At 36.3% G+C, this 20,283-nt stretch overlaps 1 protein-coding gene across 5 annotated transcripts in view; it reads right to left on the bottom strand.

Annotated features, from left to right (window-relative positions):
* Positions 1 to 331: 331 nt before the first annotated feature.
* Positions 332 to 20,283, bottom strand: part of NLN (neurolysin) — a 37,366-nt gene continuing 17,414 nt past the window's right edge. For all 5 annotated transcript variants that reach the window (XM_068176847.1, XM_068176843.1, XM_068176844.1 and 2 more), the window contains 10 exons: positions 19,472 to 19,579; positions 17,090 to 17,192; positions 16,227 to 16,387; positions 14,823 to 14,958; positions 12,418 to 12,784; positions 10,848 to 11,049; positions 6,860 to 7,046; positions 5,742 to 5,870; positions 5,122 to 5,258; positions 332 to 865 (listed from right to left, as the gene is read on the bottom strand). In XM_068176847.1, coding sequence (XP_068032948.1) covers positions 731 to 865; positions 5,122 to 5,258; positions 5,742 to 5,870; positions 6,860 to 7,046; positions 10,848 to 11,049; positions 12,418 to 12,784; positions 14,823 to 14,958; positions 16,227 to 16,387; positions 17,090 to 17,192; positions 19,472 to 19,579 — 1,665 coding nt within the window. In that variant the 3' untranslated portion in view covers positions 332 to 730. The remainder of the gene's footprint in view (positions 866 to 5,121; positions 5,259 to 5,741; positions 5,871 to 6,859; positions 7,047 to 10,847; positions 11,050 to 12,417; positions 12,785 to 14,822; positions 14,959 to 16,226; positions 16,388 to 17,089; positions 17,193 to 19,471; positions 19,580 to 20,283) is intronic.

The following is a 20,283-nucleotide window of genomic DNA, read 5'->3' as shown; positions in this document are numbered from 1 at the left end:
CCAGTGTTGACATAATTTGGAAAACAAAGACCTGATTTGTGGTCATCAACAGAAAGAGTAGTGGAATAACTGAAAAAGTCACCAATTTTGGCTGATTTTTTCCCTTTTAGTTATACTTTTTAAGTATATAAATGGTACAAAAATTTAACATGCATCTGAATTAGGTCTAAAAGTACCACACAAACATCTCTGCTGTAAAGGTATTTGGGGCAGGTTCTCAGTCTTGAAATTTGTCAGGCAGCTGGACTGAATTCAAACAATGACAAAATCAAACACACTTCCAATCCATCAGAGATACTGGTGAACCATCAATACAATAGAGAATAGAGAATAAGAATGAATCTGTTTCCTTTATTGCTGGTTGTATTCTTTTTATCCCCTTCAATTTTAAAATTAATTCACAAGACATAATTCAAGTGCATCTCTTAAAAGAAAAACATGGCAGTAACGCCTCATATTGATTAGTATTAATTAGTATTATTTAATACAAAATTTTAAAAATTACCATCCAATCTCCTCAGCTTCTGCACATCTCAGAATTTTTGCCCTGATGTTGAATTTTGTAATCCTATGAAATTTTGTTTTAAAAGTCACATCTTTATTTATACAATTTAAAAAATCATCAAAAAATGACCTAGTTTCCCTAGAGTGATACACAGTTAAAATGTGAAATACACTGACATTTCCAGCTGATTCCATACTTATATGACATTACAAAAGAATCATAACTTCACTGAACGTGTAATCCCTTACTCAATAGGAAAGCTCTCTGGCTTGGTTTACGCTCCAAGAAATTTTGTAGCATATCCATTCCATCCAAAGATCCTCCAGGTTTCAAAATGAGGTTTCTGTATTTCATCCCAGCCTGACAGAAGGTAAAGCAGAATGTTAGTACTTCTTATCTTGCCCACTCCCCTTTTTCTGTATTTCCTGCATATTTAAAAATCTATTCATGATAAAACAACTTTCCTCCTTCCAGATTTTCCTAGTACCAAATTAGGATATACCAGGATAGATCACAAGTATAATTTAGATCTGCTGGAAGAACTCAAGAGAGCAGAAATTTGACCAGTTCTAAAGAAATTATTTTTCTTGTGGTTTTACACTGGTTTTGAAGCTATAATCACAACTTGTCTGAAAACATTCTATAAAGTATAACAAACACACAACCTCCTCAAAATCTTCAGTGAAGGTTTACCCCGGTGACTGACAGGCAGGAAGAGGGAACCCAACATCCTTTCTCTAACTAATGATTTCTCTTTCCCGAATCTCTGTTTGGATAACAGAGATGACACTTCAGAGATAAGATAGGTATAGCATTGTGGAATGGCATGGCACTTACACCCATATAATATACACAGTTGTACATATCATACATACAAACATATCTAACACACCTATTAAAGTATCTTAGAGAAAATGAGGCTTAACTCAGATTTTAATTTCAGGAGGAAACATTTTTGCTTCAGAAAGAATGCATTCCTTTAAAAATATTAATGAAGTTTCTGAGAGAACAAGTAATGACGAGTTTCTTAACAAGAAGTTGTATTTTAAGGAACGTGTATATCTGGAGAATTCTGGGCTTCTGAGACATGACTACAAATGAGAAAATGTTATTTTGCATGTGCATATCCCAAATGCTTCTGATATTGAAGACGGACAATGTTCTTCCTTTTAATCAGTGTATATGCACACACTTCTCCCACAACTCAACAAGAACACATTGCTTCCTCATGACTTGTTGGGAATTAGGAGTTTTCCTTTTGTTTCCTCCTCTCATGTAATTTTGTCCCATATGTTGCTAAGAAACAATAACTACCAATATTTAAGAAAACAAAAGATGTAGCTGTGTGTCACAACATTCCATTGAAATGGCCCTGGCTAGGGGCGGGTTACACCTGTCAACACAGAGGAAAGGTGAGGGGGCCCCAGAGTTTTAGGGCTGGGCTTTTGGTCAGTCTGGTTTCCGGGTTCATGGAAGGAGGGAGCTGTTTGCTGTTTTCCCTACCACCTGAACACTTCGAGCTGAAACATCAGGACTGGCTCACCTCACACTGCTGCAGCCACTCCTGCATGTTGGACTCTGAGATCCGCGTCTGCTGCAGTTTTCCTCCACTGCAAGTCTGCTTAATTTTTTTTTTGTTTGTTTCCTGGCCATTTGGTGGGGGGGTCCAGAGCCAATATATGGGGTGTCCCTGTATGGGCCACCTTTGTGCAGGAGCCTGGTAATCGTGACCAGCTGCCGCTCATGACTTCCCGCCTGGGCCAAGCCGCCATTACCGTGTGGTCCCTGAGCCCGCGCCACAGCGCCCCCTGCAGCCGCGGGGGAATAACCACACCCCCTGCCTGGCCGGGAGCCAGCTGCGCCCCCGCTGGCTGTGCCTGGAACTGCACCGAAGAGGAAACTGATTAAGCTGCAGGGAGGAGACTTGGTTGGGTTTTCTGGTTGTGTTCGTTGTTATTGTTTGTTTGCCTTGTTATGCACATACATTCCAGTAAAGAAGTGTTATTCCTTTTCCATATCTTTGCCTGAAAGCCCTGTAATGTCAAATTTACAATAATTTGGACGAAAGGGGGTCATATTCTCCATTCCAAGGGAGGTTCCTGCCTTCCTTGGTGGACGCCTGTCTTTCAAACCAAGACATGACTGTACTGTAAAAACAAGCAAAGGTGTTTTTAACTGGTGGACTTCCATGACTTAATTGAACTACCACCTGCATTGTCTGAATTACAGCTGGAAAATCTAAAATAAAATAAAAATAAATAATAAGTTAAAAAAACCCACTTAAGTGTCATTCACACTTCACTATTTTTGTTAGTTTGCTGAACATCAGCAGCAAATGAATACATTGTTCCTTGTAGTTTACAAGTATTTTTGAGTAGACTTGAGTCTTTGCTGTTGTCCCTTCAGAGCAGAATACTACTCAATTCTAGGGAGACCACAGGTTAGTTCAGATCATGTGCAAGAACTGAGGAGGTTTGTTACCAATTAAGATAGAATTAATTGTTTGTGGAAGAATTTTAATACATTCAATTTCTGAAATTAGGTTGTATATCTGTTGCTCAAAACAGGTGGAGAGATTTAATTCAAAATGGAAGAAGTAAGCCAAATTTCTGTAAGGTCTAGTCATAATACCTTAACCATGTTTCTTTTCTGTTGTTCAGAAGACTAGTCTAAATCTAGATATAATGAAGTACAAGTAACTACAAAAAACATACTGGTATCTAGTATTTGTTTATAAGAAATTGTTTGTCTCAACTTGTGGGATGCTATCACACTTATTTGGGTTAAAAGATAACTATTTTGAACATTGAAGAGGGAGAGAAAAAATCTCCACAGCCATCCCTAAAGTAATATCAGCATTCACAAAAACTGTTTGTGAGCACATATGCCAGACACCTAGTGACACACATAAATAATCATCTTTCTGCCTCACTTCTTAGCCTGGATAACAGGCTTCACAATAAAAGAGGCACTAGCTGTCTTTCAGCTGTTCCACAAAAATATTCACTTTTAGCATAATTAATTTATTCTCAAAGCCTCCCATACACAGGGAAAGAAAACAAAAATTCTCAGAAAAAAATCAGAATAAAAGACATCTCTCAGAAGAAGTAAAGGTAACAGAGCCATTTTGCCCAACTATAACTTAGGATTTTGACTATACAGTCACTTAAATCAGACTTTTGAGACTAGAGAGTAAAATTGATGGAACAAAAGTGTGATGGCACTGGAGGGATATGGGCATGCCAGAACAAAAATCTGACACAAAGTTCCCTTAGCACCAGCACCCTTAGCCATCTTTCCCAAATGCTAGCGGTTATAAAAGCCAGCAAGTCTGACCCCTCCTGAACTACCATTTTTAAGATCCATATGAACAACATTCCATTAAAAGTTATTTTAATTACTCATTTAACTTGACACTTCTTCTCTACTGCTCTTATTTATGAGTGATGATATTCCCAATGAATAAGCAGGTATGCTTATTCTCATATGTACCTGTCATGAATCCCTATCCCTTCAAGGTCAATCTTAAGCTCCAAACCCTACATCACTTCTTCTCTCACACTGTGAAGTTGGCAGCTTTTCTTCATAAAACCCCTTTTGGTTTTTGTTGGCCTAACCACTGCCTCAGTTTCACAGTCCTACCCCATCCCAAATCTCTTTCAACTCCCCTCTTTGTCCAGATCAAAATCTAATCTCGTCTAATCTACTGTCTCCATCCTCTAGAGGGATGGACAGTTCTAGAAGTTCTAGTTGCTGCGATAAGTACAGGGAAGAAAGAAGGCAATTTCCAGGGGAGGAAAAGGACAGCTATGCATTTTCTCTCTTTCCTTTATTTCTCTCTTGTGTACTTCTATCAAAAGGAAGAACTAGTGCTGGCAGCTGCATCAGGAACACAGTTAAGAAGATGAGGAAACCCAAAAGGTCTTTCCCATGACAGAACTCATCTATCTCATCTGCAGCACCTCAACTCAAGTCTAATACTATAATCTCTGAAAAACATTGCTAGAATTGGCAGGACTACTAACCACATCACTAATTATCCTTTTTCTCTGCTGGAGGCAGAAGAGGCTGGAGAACTATTCTAGGGAAAAAAGACCCAGTAAATCTAGAACCTCTTAATGATTGATTTGGACTTCAAAATTGACCTTGTGTTGTGCAGAGAAAGCTCAAAATAAATTCCTTTTTCTAAATAGTAACTACACAAAAGGACCACATACACAGGTGGTATGAAGTACACAGAAAGTAATGGAAATGTAAAAGAAACAGAGCACCACTACCATACAGGTTTCACAGCATATGAATATGCATCTGCTCTTGCAATGGAGGAATGTTTTTTCATTCAGAGGGAAGCATTAGAGAGGGCAACACAATATCTCAAAAGTACTACAGTATTAAATATATGGTGATGTAAGAATTGCATTAAAATTCAAGTGCTCTTGGAAATTTCAAAATTATTTTCTTAAAGTTATTTTTACATCTTTTTTGTTGTTGATCTGAACTCAACAGGTACAGAAGTAGTACTTGAGATGTCATACTTAGGGATCATGATGGCAATAAATGTGGTTTCAGAGACAAAGTGCAACAGAAAAGTTTATCAAAAAGTATTCATCATCTACCTTTGGATTCATTATTCCTTCTTGCTTAAAGCAGCTATAAAAGATATCCATGGAAAACACTTCGCTCCACAGGTATCCATAGTATTGACCATCATAACCACCTGCCAAATGTCCAAAAGTAGCCGGCATGTTTGTTCCTTGAAAAGTAGATTAATATCAAGTTAATGAAATCAAATTTAGTTATTTCTTTGATGCATACAGTACTTCAACAATAAATCAATAAGGAATTAATATCAACTACTTTGAAACTTTTAGCATAAAGGGTCTGACTGTGCCTCAAATTATTGAATATACTCTGTTAAAAACAAAGGAAATTCAATTTTCTATTTTAGCTTATTTGTATATCCAACACAGATGTGACAGAACATCTAAAGTGGAATTCACTTCACGTCACTGTAAAATATATCCTGCAGAAGGCTAAGTTTTATATTTACCTTCAGAATCTTCCTTCAGAAGAGATCATTAAGATCATCTTAATATTAAAAATAATTATTGCAGCTTCATAAAGTAGATTATTCCATAAACAACCCTGTTTTTTGTATGCCAAGCATTACTGAGAAAGAAAGGCATGTTAAATCAAACCATTTGGGCAGCTGTATAAAAGCTTCATACTGACATACCTGGGGTGGCAGGAATTCCTAGAATCTCCATACAGTATTTAGCATATTCATCTGCTGGGTCAACAGACAGCTTTGTATGCAGTACCTGGTCAACTTTGCTCAAAACAATTTGACGGAGGGTTAGAAGGCCTAAGTGGGTAAAAACATTTAATTAACCAGCATCAAAATAGCTGGAGTTTCATTCGCATCTTTCCTTCAAAGATCTCAACATGCATAGTAAATTAATAGAATTTTGGAGTTATATCATTTCCATTTGAATTACTCCACTTACAAAGAGATGAAAAACATAGTTTTAATAAAGGAATTATCACACTAAGCCCTCTCTTCCTGAATATTACTCATAGATCAAAACTAAAATAAAGCAGATATTTTAAAAGCAAATTTTAATTTAAGCTTTTTTTAAGAAGCTACAAGATATGAACCTTTACTCAGACAAAATGCTTATGCAGCTATAGTCTGTGCAATCTGCAAGGACAAAGACTCCTTGTTCGGGATAGGAAAAGCATTACAAAATAAACAGGAGCAGCTTAAGGATGAACTGATAGCATAAATGGGAAGCTCTGATGACATGATAGGTAATGACCTGAGATCACAGTCTTAGTTTGGAAATACGTGTAAGGTCTACAACAAGGCTGTCTGGGATATGTTATGTCTGTCCAATAAATTTGAAAGTAACTTTCATTTCTGTTAAGTGTGCATGCAAATCAAATGTAGACAACACATCTAGGTATACGGTATCTTGCACAGTGCCTGTTCTGGAGTACATTTAAAACTAAAAAACCCACAAAAACCACACCAGACTACAACAGACTACCCTCTTCCACGTACCACACACACCATCAATTTTAAACGAATAAAGCTTACAGGTAAAAATTTACATGGCTAGGAAAGGTACTTTAGTCCTGTAGTTGGCCTGAAAAATTAGAGCTGCTACTGTTCCTGCAAAGAGTTCTATCCATCATCATAGCCTTTTTTAGTGAGGTACCCACACAAATAAACCCAAAAAGACAGTGGTAAGTGTACACACAAAAGAAATTTAATAGGCTTCTTATGTTTGTCAGCTTTTTAAATTACATACTTTTATACGTATACTCTGGGGAGAAAAGGCAGAGAGATACCTGTATTAGCAAGTCTGGAGGCAGCAAGTTTCTCCAGGAGAGTGTCTCCTACATGGGTTGCATCTTTATAATGTCTTGACATCTGTTGTAGTGGCTCTTTTTCCCACACCCAGTTCTCAAACATTTGTGAAGGTACCTCTACAAAGTCTGTTTCCACATTAGTTCCACTAAACCTTGCAAAGTCAGTCTAGGGAAAAAAAAAAGTAATTGAATTAAATTAAAACAGAAGCCATGATTTTTAGCAGAATATAGTATTTCAGATGTCAAAATTTCAGTTTAAATCACAGGAAAAGGAATCATTTGAACAGACCAATAATAATAATAGTAATAATTTTAAAATTAAATTTAAGGAAAGGAGGACAAAACAGACATAAGACTATTATCAAGGAATAAAGTAGAGTACTCAGCAGTTATATACTGCATTATCTACTGGTACAGAACAGTACATCAATTTTTTTAGTATTATTGATTTTTACCTTTTAGGTTATGACAGCAGTACAAATGTTTTCATGCTGTCTTGTGGCAATGACATAATTTGTAAATTATTATAGATTTTTGTTTTATTACCCCAAAGAAAAATAGTAAACTCCAACTATGCACTTTAAAAAGTTTATTGTATTGCAGTCCACCACACTGTTTCACAGACTTTACTTAACTAACTTATTCCATTAAGCTTTGCCCTATTTGTCATCATTTGTAATATATGTGGTTAACATACAGCACAACTTTTTTAGCCAGTAATAGATGGACTGAAATAAATAAATCCTAGCAACCTTATCCATGAAAAGTTTTCAAATCTGACACTTTGATAAAATAATCTTTCTTCTGAAAGCAAAGCACTTTTCTTTAATTTTACTATCAGCAATAACTTCATCTTTAAGAAGCTCTTCCAATACCAATTTTGAAGAAAAGTTTGTACAGTTAAGAATCTTCACTAAAATTTACTCCAAATCCAAATATTTCTAAGAAGTCACCTCTGAAAGACAGTTGTTCAAATACACAGAAATTATTTAGTCTCATAGAATCATGGCATCAGAAAGACTGGAAAATACTTTTAAGATTATCAAGTACAACCACCAAACCAACATCACCACCCTGTTCACCATTAAGCTGTTAACATATGTCCTCAAGTATTATATCCACACATTTTTGAATGCTTCCAGGGATGTTGACTCCGCCATTTCCCTGGGTAGACCATTTCAAAGATTTACAGCTTTTTCAGAGAAAAAAAGAATTACTAATATCCAGTCAAAATCTTCCCAGGTGCAACTTCAGCCATTTCCTTGTCCTGTCATTGATTGCCTGGGAGAAGAAGCTGGCCCCCATCTGGCTACAACCTCTTTTCAGGCAGTTGTAAAGAGCAATAAGGTTCCTCTGAGCCTCCTTTTCTCCAGGCTAAACTGAACTGGAGAAAAGCTCCCTCAGCTGCTCCTCATTGGACTTGTGCTCCAGACCCTTCCACAGCTCTGTTGCCCTTCTCCAGACACGCTCCAGCAGCTCGATGTCCTTCCTGACCTGAGGGCCTAGAACTTGGCATAGGATTTGAGTTGTGGCCTCACCAGTGCCCAGCACAGGGGGACAATCCCTGCCCTGCTCCTGCTGGCCACACCATTGCTGATCCAGGCCAGGATGCCATTGGCCTTCTTGGCCACCTGGGCACACCCTGGCTCATGCTCAGCTGCTGTCACCAGCACCCCCAGGTCCTTTCCAGCCACTCTGCCCCAGCCTGTGGAGCTGCCTGGGGTTGTTGTGACCCAAGGGCAGGACCCAGCACTGGGCCTTGTTGAACCTCACACCATTGGCCTCAGCCCATGATCCAGCCGGCCCAGATATCTCTGCAGAGCCTTCCTACCATCACTCCATCCTTGTCTTGTAATAAGTCCACCTCCTCTTGCCAACCCAATTTTAATTTTTTTCCTTCTCATCAACATACTAACAAAACATTTTAAGTGCTAAAAGAAAAAGAATTTTCTGTTGTCCTCTGTAAGAGCTGTTGATATTCTTACACTCTATCCTCTGCTGGGAAATAGATCTTTACAGAATTACAGGCTTTTGAACTTGGTTTCTTGCAAGGTTACAAAAAAAAAAAAACCATGTTTAATACAGGACATAACCTTGAACTGACATCTGTGCCACATACATGTGTCTTCTTCTCATGTCTTCAGAAGAACAACACAAAAGGAGTAAAACTTTCGTCTACTCTTGTAGGCTTCTCTAATCCATAGCTGTAGACTGGCCCTTCTTACTGTCCTTGCTGAATAGCAGCTCTGAAGAAAAGCTAGGAAGCACCAGCTTCAGGGAAGAAATGGTGATAGAAATGGCTAGAGCAAAAAGCAAGTGACCTTCAGATATCTTCCTTTACCCGTACCCAAGCACACTACACTAACAAAAAATATCAAGACATTTGGTAAAAGTTACTTCAAGAGTGCTCCCTGAAAAACACAAATTCCCTCCCTGCCCTGATCTCACTTTCCAACTGTATATCTCACTTTTCCAGTATATTATATAATCAGACATTTACCAGCAGGCTCACAAATTCCTCCCAGTCTCATCCTTGCACAGCATTTAACTGCAAAGTCTTAACATGCTTAAACAAATCATCATATGAAACAAGACAGTGCTTTGAACACACGAATTCCAGTGAATATATGGATGTCCTTATGTGGGACTATCAAGTTTTCACACATGCAAATAGCTATTTACATACAATACAGGAGAAGTGAGCATGGCAGCTGGGCACACAGAAAACACCAGAGCAGCGCAAGAGACAATTGGAAAGCAGGCCTCTGATCTGTGTACAATTCCAGATCAAATAAGTACATATGCATTGGAATTGTTGGCTTTGGCTGTCCTGAAAGGACTTCAAAAGACTGAGGCACACCCTCACTGGCAGTCAAAATGTTGCAGTCAGTTTTGTACCATTTTATACCAATACAAAATGTGTTACACTTATAAACACCTTCTATATTGCCTAGGTTTTATGCCTCAGTTTTTGATACCAGAAACACATATCACAGGGTGAAGATGATAAAATAATAATTATATTTTTACGTTTAAGAAGATTCAAAAATATCTAAGCAATTATTAACTTTGGATTTAATATATGAGTTTCTGTGATGATGTTGTTTCTTTATTTTGCAGTCCCAGTAGGATCATGGTCAAGAATTAAAATCTAATGTAGGTAATTTTTCCTTGACTTAATTATTTTGTATTTGTTTATACTCAAGACAAAGGAAGTGCTACACAAAATCTGAATTTGTAATTAACTATGTGAATTTTTTGGTGTGTGAATACTAACACTAATCTCTTTCTGAAATATAAAATTTTCATTAGGCTAATAATAAATTTATCATCTGGCAGTATCAATTTTACATGTAAGTAAAAAGGAAAACAGAAATTTTACAACTTTATTAGTACCTTGATGGAAAACCTGAAACTACTGTCAGTTCTTTCTGGTCACTGCAATAAACCTAACCTGTCAGATAGGAAAAAATATAATAGCTTAGGCAAGATCTGTTTTATGCTTGTGATGTCGAGTGATAGGTCTCAACAGTACTAAAAGCCAAAATGCTTCAGGTCATTTAGCTTCGGAAATTATTTTCATTCCTAGGTATAGCAGCATTATTTTGTTTCTAATTACTGGTTTCTAATAACATACCTCTACAAAACTAGAAGTAATAAAAAGCTGTCTGAACAAAGTCATGACTGAGCATCTTCTTCACTTTACTTGTACCTGTGATGAGTGAATAGACTCCTGCATGATGCAAATGCAAAAGTACATGTTCCTACAAAAATATTTTTCATAAAATGGTGTATTTATTGCTTCAGTCTTAAATAAAATTAAAACCAACCTGATGCTTCAAAAAAATAACCAGAACTCTGCGTACATGCTTTACTAAAATTAGAAACCACCAAAACAGAACTATACCTTGTTTTGAGACAGTGGAGAAAGAAATAAGTCTTACACCGGAGAAGAAACATCACTAACCTGTGCACATATCTGATGCATTACGTGACCAAATTCATGGAAGTAAGTCTTTACTTCATCATGTCGCAGCAATGATGGACGATCTGAAGCTGGCTTTGTGAAATTGGTTACCAGAGCAGCTACAGACATCAATCTGGTGCCATCAGAGAGAAGACAGCCGGGTTGTAGACCAAAGCAGGCTGCATGCCCATATTTTCCCTCTCTGCGTAAGAAAATACATCAGGTACTATCTTCAAACAACAAGCCTGCTCACCAGAATGGTGAAGCCTATTCAAGAACTGGGACAATCAGTCAGTGACTCTACACAAAGTTTTACACAAAAAATGTACATCTTTCCATGACTTCTAAGACTCAATAAGTTAAGAGCACAAGGGGAAAAAAAGCCCCTTATACTCTTATACTGAAATCACAACATTTCAAGATTCCCAGCAGCATTTAAATGAATCTGTTTTTCTCTGAAAAGCTGAAAGTATATATACTTCACATGCCAGCTCTGTTTTAAACTGCTACTGCAACAGGAAGAACTAGGTTCTGTTCACTGATGCAATCTTTTTTTTATACAGGAGACAAAAGAATACAGTAAACTGCATTTTCACTGTGATGCAAGAGTTTAAAGAAAAATTACTTTGAAAATTTTGCCCTAAACTATTCAGTTAAGTACTCAGATTAAGTCAGAGGAGTCTTACTGACACACACCCTCAGCAATTCGCATGATATACATAAAGGTGGAAGCAGATAAATAGGTGAAGGAGATGGGTATGTTACTGTAAAAATAAAAATTTATGTACTACTATATATATTGAGTACCCTAATTTTCTTAGGCCAGAAAACCTTAAATCAACTTACATTAAAAAAGAATGTCAGAAAATTTATAAAATTATAAATACTAATCTAAAAAATCCTACACCGAAGCAAACAAAAAGCCAGCAACAAATAGCCAAAGAAGACTAGCCCAGAATAAATCCTGTCAAACCAGTCTAGTCTCCTAATCTTTGACAAAACACAGATGATACTGTAAATAGCTACAAAGACAGCTGGAGAGCTACAGACATCAACATGGAAGTAAATCTGAATGTGTGCTCAACATGAATCTATCCTTGATATTGGTCTATTTGATTCAGCTATCTGGACAACAGGGTAGAAAATACACAAAGTGTAAAGAGGAACTAGGGGAAACTAGGAATTCTTAGCAGACAGAAATGTAACTGATCTGAGAAGGCTGCAGTAATACTTCAACAGAAATAAAAACTAAAAGCCAGTAGTAAGCTAGGAAGGAGATAAGTTCATAGATGCAAAAAATTATGGACAACTGACTAGAGGGGAGTACTACCAAAAATATGAATGAAGTAGCAATGCTTCATAAAAATGAATATAAGCAAAAAATATGGAAGCACTTAAAAAGTGTAAAAAAACCTGAACACAGTCCAGAGGACAACTTAATGAACACAGTATTAATCTTCTCAGTGGAACAAATATTCACTTCCAAATGCATTTAATTTTAATTAAAGAAGCAGCAACCCATTAAGACAAATTCTATTTTAAACATGTAAGCAAAACACTAAGTCATTACCTGGGGTAAAGATCCAAATAGAACTGCCCTAGCATTTCTCCTGTTGATTTATCCTTTACTGTATAAAGAGTAACACTGTCGTGCCAAACATGAGCACCTTCTATTTGCTCAAATTCAAGTCCCAGCAGCTTCTGGTAAATATTCAGTAAGCCTTCTGTAACAGCCTCAATTGGGAAGTACTCCTTCAGTTTTTCTTGATCTATGGAGTACTTCAGCTCTTCAGTTTTGCTCATATAATAATGAAGATCCCATGCATTGATTCTTCCATCATAGTCTAAGTTTCTTTCTTTACATTCCTTCTTCTTCAGATCTAGAATGAATTGTCTTTCTTCCTGAACCAAAGGCTTTAGCTTTTTACTCAAATCATCTGAAAGAAAGATTGGCTTGGAGTCAACTTCCATGTTCCTTTTCTATTTCTATAAAATTAACGCTATACTTCAATCATGTACTCCAGAAGTGGGTGTTTCCCATTCATTCACCAACAACAAGCAACATCTGTTTTCTTGTCCTAAGAAGTCTTAATTCCAGGCATGCTATAAATGATACAGTAGATTCCATGTAGGCCAAAGAGTGGTGGGAAGGGTTTAGGTAAATTTAGACTTTTTCCAAGCCATCATAAACGTAAAGTAACACCAGATACTTATGCTTGAATCCTTTGATTTTACGTCATGTAATCTCAGTATTCCTCATACATTTCTTAGCAACAGCCAAAGACTACAACTATTGTTAGTTACTGGAAGGAAGTGCAACACAATATTCAATACTTCTAGCTAAAGTCCTATAAAACATCCAAGAGACCCAAGAATTCTTGCATATAGGATGGCTGGCTTCTACACTAGCAAAACTTCTGGATATTCAAGTCTATGATTCAAATTATTTCCAATATACTTTCCTTGGAAGCAGACATACTGAATATGAAATATTTAAGCTTACTGGCACTTCCATACAGTACATTCTGTACTTATTCTCTTGTAAGTATTTCTGGTTTATCAGAAATTTCTTTCTTCATTAAGAATTCACAGTAATGTTCATTGTTGATATGTACAATGTGAAATTTGGGAATTGCCATTCCTGTTTCTAGGAAGGCTGTAACACACTAAATGCATTTGCATGCTTGAATACTGTTTGCACCTTGTACTGTGCTAAATTCAGAATATGTCATAGGAGAGAATGCTCTTCTTCCTAGGTGTAAGATCAGCTTATGAACATTTGATTTAAAATATGATTCTATAGGAACAAAGTAGAGCAAACACATAGTCATGCTTGTAGCTGAGAATATATCAAAAGAACCAAATAAAAAGTCACAATTAATTTGATGCATGTTCTCCCTATGTGAGAATTATCAAAAGCATGATATGCTAACTTATGTGCATCAGCTTCAAAATTACAGTAATATAATCGACAAAGAAAGTCTAAAATACTTCAAGTACACTTAAAAACCCCAACATTTAATAATAAATCAAACCCAAGTATTTGTTAATTGTCAAGTAGACTGAAAATTGGTATTGCCAAATATGGATCTGATCCCATCAAGGAACATTTCAGGAGAAATGCAACAGAATTACGGGTTTAGAAAGAGGAGCATTTGAACTTCTTTATTGAAGCATGAACACTAACACCCCACTACCAGCAAACATACCTTATTTTTGTACTGATTTCTTTGCGGGGGGCTTACTTATATAATACATCAATATACACTCCTAATTGGTGTTAGGACACAGTAATAAAGGAACACATACTGTTCAGTGGAGCTATCAGGAAGCAGAGATTAACTCTACATCCAAGAGTCCACTGACATCAACAGGATGACTCCAAATTCATTCATAAACTGCTATGTTTAAAATGTTCAAGATATCTCTGTTTTCAGATCAAATTCCATTACAGGGCTTTTAAATTCCAGACTAAATCCATCACTCCAGACATAATTTTTTAATTCAGCTCATGGAAGTTGCATCATCTCATACAGTAAGGTTTTGTCATACTTAATGCAGCTGTACCAGAAAAAGACACCAAGACTACAGATTAAAAAAAAAATTGGGAACAAAAAGCTGCAATTCTGACGCAGCCTCTTGAACTGATAAACTTGCTTAAGCTACACATGTTACTCTGGTTCTATATTAGGGTAACTGCATTTTGGGGCAGAGAAAGGTTTAATCACTTGCTTATACTGACTGTCACAAAGCAGTTATTCTCAGAATTTGCCTTGTGCTTCCTGATGTGGAACAACTTCATTTGCATAGCTATGATCTAAAATACATATATATGCCAGAACAAAGGCAGCAGAGTTCCTTTTCTGGCTAAATGTCAGGGGTGCTGTAACCCAGTTATGTATTTAAATTCATCTTGGCTGAGGGGACATGTTACTACATTAAATATACAAGTATTGCTTATAAATGTGAACAAACCTAAGAAGGTTGTTACATTATCTGTGCTCTTGGCAGTGTTTACCTCCAGGACAAAGTTGGCATGTGTGTTATAACCAAGAAGCTCTGCTACTTTTGCCCTTAATGGGAGCAATTGCTGCAGAATTTTTGTGTTCTCCTAAAAGAGAAAGTAGGCAAATTTGTAAAATGAAACCAGAAAACACATGTTAACAAAACAATTATCTCAATAATATCTGTAATCCTATGAAATGGAAAATATTTCAAATAAACACTTCCAGATTAAAATAGAATATAACCTAAGTTTAGCTAGATTCTTGGAATGCTTCTTCTCAGTGTTTGCAGGTATCTGGTTTTCTAGTTGACCTCATTCATTACACTCCTCATTGTAACAACTTATCTTTTTTTAACTAATCAAAATATACACCATTTTCTTTCAGGTTGTGAAGAGTTTAATTCCTTTATCAATCATTTACATGTAAAAGACAAATAGGAAATTTCTGGCAGCAGGCTTGATTGCTTATTAGTGATGAAGACAGATTGCTAATTATTGTGCCAACGTTCAAAGCTGGCTTGCAAATTTTCCTCTTTTGCCACTCTAACAATAGCAGTCAGAGAAAGATCTGAAAGATCTGAAATATAACTTGACCTAAATGTGTTGAAGAATCCTCAAGAACCTGAAAACATAACTGAGTAAACCTCTAGTTCTGGAAAAGTGAGATTTGTCAGAGGAAAAAAAACCAAAACCACTAGATTAAAAGACTGTCACAATGTTTTATCATTAAATCTTTTTATGTGTGTTGACTTGCAAAGTGTTCAGTCCCTGATGCCATTTTATCTTATCTTGTTCTCATCACACTTCCAAGCATTTCAAGCACAAAATCTCAACTCTGCTATTGTTCTCTAATGCATGGTTGGTACAATTGTCTGAATGACATATAATCTATCTTTCAATGCTTTTTTTATTTTGTACCTGTCTAGTTGTGCATCTATGCAATCTGTTGATTTCACATTTAATCATCTGTGTTTATAATTAAAACCTGTACTTAAATAACCCTTCTCTATTCTGAAGAATCCCAAAGGACTACAGAAGCCACAATCAGACATCCTTTCCTGTGAAAAAAGTGTCTGTAAGCATCTGCAGAACACTGTAGGGAAATTTCACAGAAGATCAAAATCCCACTTCTATTAACAGAACCACTTGAACATTAAGATATAGACAAATACATGCACAGAGGCAGATTGTCAAGTTCTAAGGTCTCAGAAGTATATCGGAATAAATTGAAGGAAGGCATTGTTAAAGACCACACTGATAAGTTTTGATTTCAAAATACTCTACAATGTGCAAAGCTCAAACCTAACATTTGAATGTCTAGCTCCTATTTCAACTCTGTCACTGCACTGTAGAACAGCCAGTACAGAACATACCTCTTTGCATCTAGAGTTAAAGGCAGATTCCATTTTTCTCCTGGTTTCTGAAATGCAGCACTTCTTCATAACAGGAAAGTAGTGGGGATACTTTAAGGTAATTTTATATTTGTCTTTCCCAGTCTTCTCTAAACTGTTAATAAAGTCATCAGGAAGGCCATCTATAGAACACAATTTAATAAACAATTTCAACCAAAATTATCTACTCCCCCCTGTTTTTGTGTAGCTTGCATCTGTTTTGCTGCAATCTACTTTGACATCAGAAATCACCACAGAAAGATACCTCTCTTTTTACGATTTGCTAAAAGTTTTTCAAATTCCACCAAGCAAAGCAAATGTTGGAAACATCTGAGAGCAAAAGAGAAATACACATAAGGCAACCAGATAAAAACTGAATAACATAAAAAAATCTCTGTTATTAGAGCACATTTTATGTGATGCCCTTCAGATAATGAATCCCCAAATTCTCTGTCACATGAAATCTCTAGCTTGGTTTAAATTACTGAATAAGTTAAACTTTATTGCAGGACTAAAAAAGCTTTTCCAATAATTACACAGATGATTGCTTGATGATAATTGAGAAAAGGAAGAGAGAAAAGTTATGCTAAAGGAAGTAGGACCAACATTCTAACTTGATGCAAGGCAAAAACCTCAGGAAGCATAAATGTATGAAGACATCATGAACACCTGCAAAAGATAACTCTGAATTTATTCTGGAGAAGGACTAAAAAGGAAACAGAAAAGACAGAGAAAAAACAGTCAGAATTTCACTCGATCTAACCATCATGCATGGGGCAAAAAATCAGTTACTCCAATAAAACTGGAAGGTTGAAAAAACAGAAATAAGGAAGCATCCTACTCACCAAGTTCTTCCTTAGAAAATACAAGAAATGTGTTTTCCTCATTCAGGTTTTTGTTAAAGTCTATACACAGCTCATTCAATTTTTTCTTCATTGTCTTTATTTCCTGTATTGGGTATAAACTGAACTTAATGGAAAAACAAAGATCAAAGTTGGCAATTTTTATCTTCCATATGAATAACATATCGGGTTTTTTTTCAGCTAGGTTCTCTACTAACCAACAGTAAATACCAGGACTGAGCAAATAACACATTGCAGTTAGCATCATACTTCACACTGTCAGTCTTCATTTTACGTTTCTTTCAGTCCTGAACAATATTGTGACCAAGGGCTATCACTCCAACATTTTAAACTCAGCTTAGAGAGGACTGAAGAGATTAAACAGATTCACTAAACAGTTTTATGTGCTAACATTCAAATATTTTCTTTTATTTGAACAGCTAAATTACAATTTTATGTGTAAAAATATCCACTGAGATCAATGAGGACGAAGGGACTAAAAAAACATGTAACCCATTCAAAACCACTGTTTTGGAATTGTACAGATATGGTATGACAGAAAGAAGAGGCTGCTCTCACAAGACAAAGCCATTCCAAAACCTATTGTGAAACCCTGATAGTCATATTTCTTAAACATTTTCTAATATATATCATAGCAAGTTTCTACATGTTATTGCCAAGTTCAAATAAACATAATAGTTACCAGTAAGAGAACATTCATCAAATAAAAAACTAAATGTAATTCAACTATTGTTCCCGAAGGAATTTCAAAATACCTTTAGAGGCATCAGTTATATGAAAACACACATTAAACTGTTTTCACCAGTAGAAGGATGTGGATGAAGATTGATTATTTTCTACAAAGGGTTATGTCTATTCAACAGCAGAAATAAAGGTCATAATATAGTCAAAAATATCACTCAGAATATGAAGATATGTTGGCATCTGTAGAATCCCACAAGATAAGAGCTAGTGTGTATGTCTGAAACACCAGTAGCAGAGTGGCTGTGGCACCAAGGACTTTAGGTAACAGCAGCCAAGGACTGTTGGCAGTAACATGCTGTGAGAAAGAACAAGATATAGACTGGACAAGGGGCCATTTGGGTAGGACAACACTTTTCTGGGATAAATGTCTTTGATCTACCTCCTGGAGATAAGCACAGCTCAGTACAGCACAATCAGAGAAATGAGGTGGAGAAGCAGGCACAGACTGTATGGGGGGAACAAGACCACCAAAGACTCCCAAAGCCTTCTGACCCATTTCCAGAACAGTGTAAAGAACAGACTATGCATGGCAGCTAATTTACATAGAAAGTGCAAAACTTTTCTCCAGGGCAAGGAAAGCTTATCTATAAAACAGTACCCCCATTCAGGCCCAGGCAGTGCCCCCAGGACTCTGGACACCTAGGCAGCTGGATTGATGCTGGAGGCATGAATGGTGATCTCTCTTTCTCCCTTTCTTCTTTCTCTCTTCCCCTCTTCAAATAATTTATCTCTCTGTCTTTTGCCTTTCACTCTATCCCTTTTATCCAAAACCCACTCCCATATGCTTATGCTAGGTCAAGGACTAAAGTACCAATTTCCATACCAAGTATATAATTTACTAATAAAAAGCTCTGCAGCTTTGCTTTGTAAGCTTTTGCAGACCCTCTGATTTTGTTGTTCCTTTCAACAACAAGCATCTGTATGAATGTTGGGTGCTCCCTTCCCTTTAAGGGTGGGATGCCACAGCACCACAGATACTGACAATTTTACTTCCTGATTGTCTGACAATTGCTTTCTAAGTCAGTTCTCCCTTAATTAAGAAAAATTCAAAGCAGGTTTTCTCCTCTAACCTACTTTGATTTTTTTCAGGTGAAATGCTAAAATTGTAGACACATTTTACAACACCAATTAATTGAAACTAGTGCAGCTGTGTGTTTGCAACAGTTATACATAATTTTGAATAGAAGTGCAGACTCTCTAGCAACATTTTTTGAGGGGTCTCTCCCCTAGGAATCTAGTTTAGGCACTCTCTACAATCATAATATATAATACAACCTTTTCAGCTATGTTTCTTTTAGTCTCAAGGCTACGAGGTGATGCAGACCACCTCTGTCTACTGTGTATCATGGATGTCTATCAGATTAGTTTAAAAACCTTCAAGTGATTGAAGTTTAAAGGATGGATCTGGAAGTAAGAACAGTTAAGATTAGAGCAGTAATTCAGCAGATCCAAAAGCATGAAAAGCAGATTTGGAAGTAAGAACAGTTAAGATTAGAGCAGTAATTCAGCAGATCCAAAAGCATGAAGTTCAAATATATGCTTAGTACAGCTAACTAACCATAAATTTATCCCTTCAGCAGTTTGTAACCTTTGCTTTATTAAAAAATAGTCCATATTTACTTTCTGTACTTCTTTAGGAAGATGGAGTCCATTTCTTCTCCCCACTTGAACAGATTTCTCTAGATATCGCTTTGTTTCAGGCTTTCCATTTTCAAGATCACAGGTCTGCTGAAATGACAGTATAGAATAATTGACTTTATAATACATTTTAAGAACCATACCAAGCATTAGAAGGGTTTCAACAGAGTTGTTCTTGAAAACACTGTCATATTAAAAAAGTGAACATCCTGGATTCTAATGTGAAGAATTCCCCCAAAACAGTTACCATACACAATAGTATTCTTATATTCATGTAGAAAGTTTTTAAAATAATATTCTGTTACCAAGTGTCTCAGCACATTTACATGCTGTCATAATGACAAGTCTGTTCAGTTTAGAGTACAGTGCACTTAGGTTTCTTCTGTAGAGATAGCTTTCTTTTACATAGTTGATAAAAATCAGTGCTATAATACTGTATCCTAAAAGTCTGAGGGACTGAAGAAAAACCCTAAAAGATTAGAAGTGCCACTTCAGAATATCAGGTGGCATAAAATTTGAGCATATTTGTCTTCTCCAGAACCAAGTTATCAGTGACAAAAATAAAACAGTATCACAGAAAATTTTGAGTTGGAAGGGACCCACAAGGATCATCATCTTGAATATACTACATACACGAAATTTTGGAACTCTCCAGAACTTTTAGAATTGTCGTGGTTGATGATTTTATATACCATTTCGTATTTGTTTTGAAGAACCATGCTAATTTATTCCAGGAAGAAACCTTCAGACAGCGAAAGAAACAAAACCTACTTAAAATTCCATGAACAAAACCT

This window comes from Anomalospiza imberbis, chromosome Z (assembly GCF_031753505.1).
Source record: "Anomalospiza imberbis isolate Cuckoo-Finch-1a 21T00152 chromosome Z, ASM3175350v1, whole genome shotgun sequence".
NCBI lineage: Eukaryota > Metazoa > Chordata > Aves > Passeriformes > Viduidae > Anomalospiza > Anomalospiza imberbis.
The sequence above is the reverse complement of the archived record's forward strand: the minus strand, read 5'-3'. Positions and strand labels throughout refer to the sequence as shown.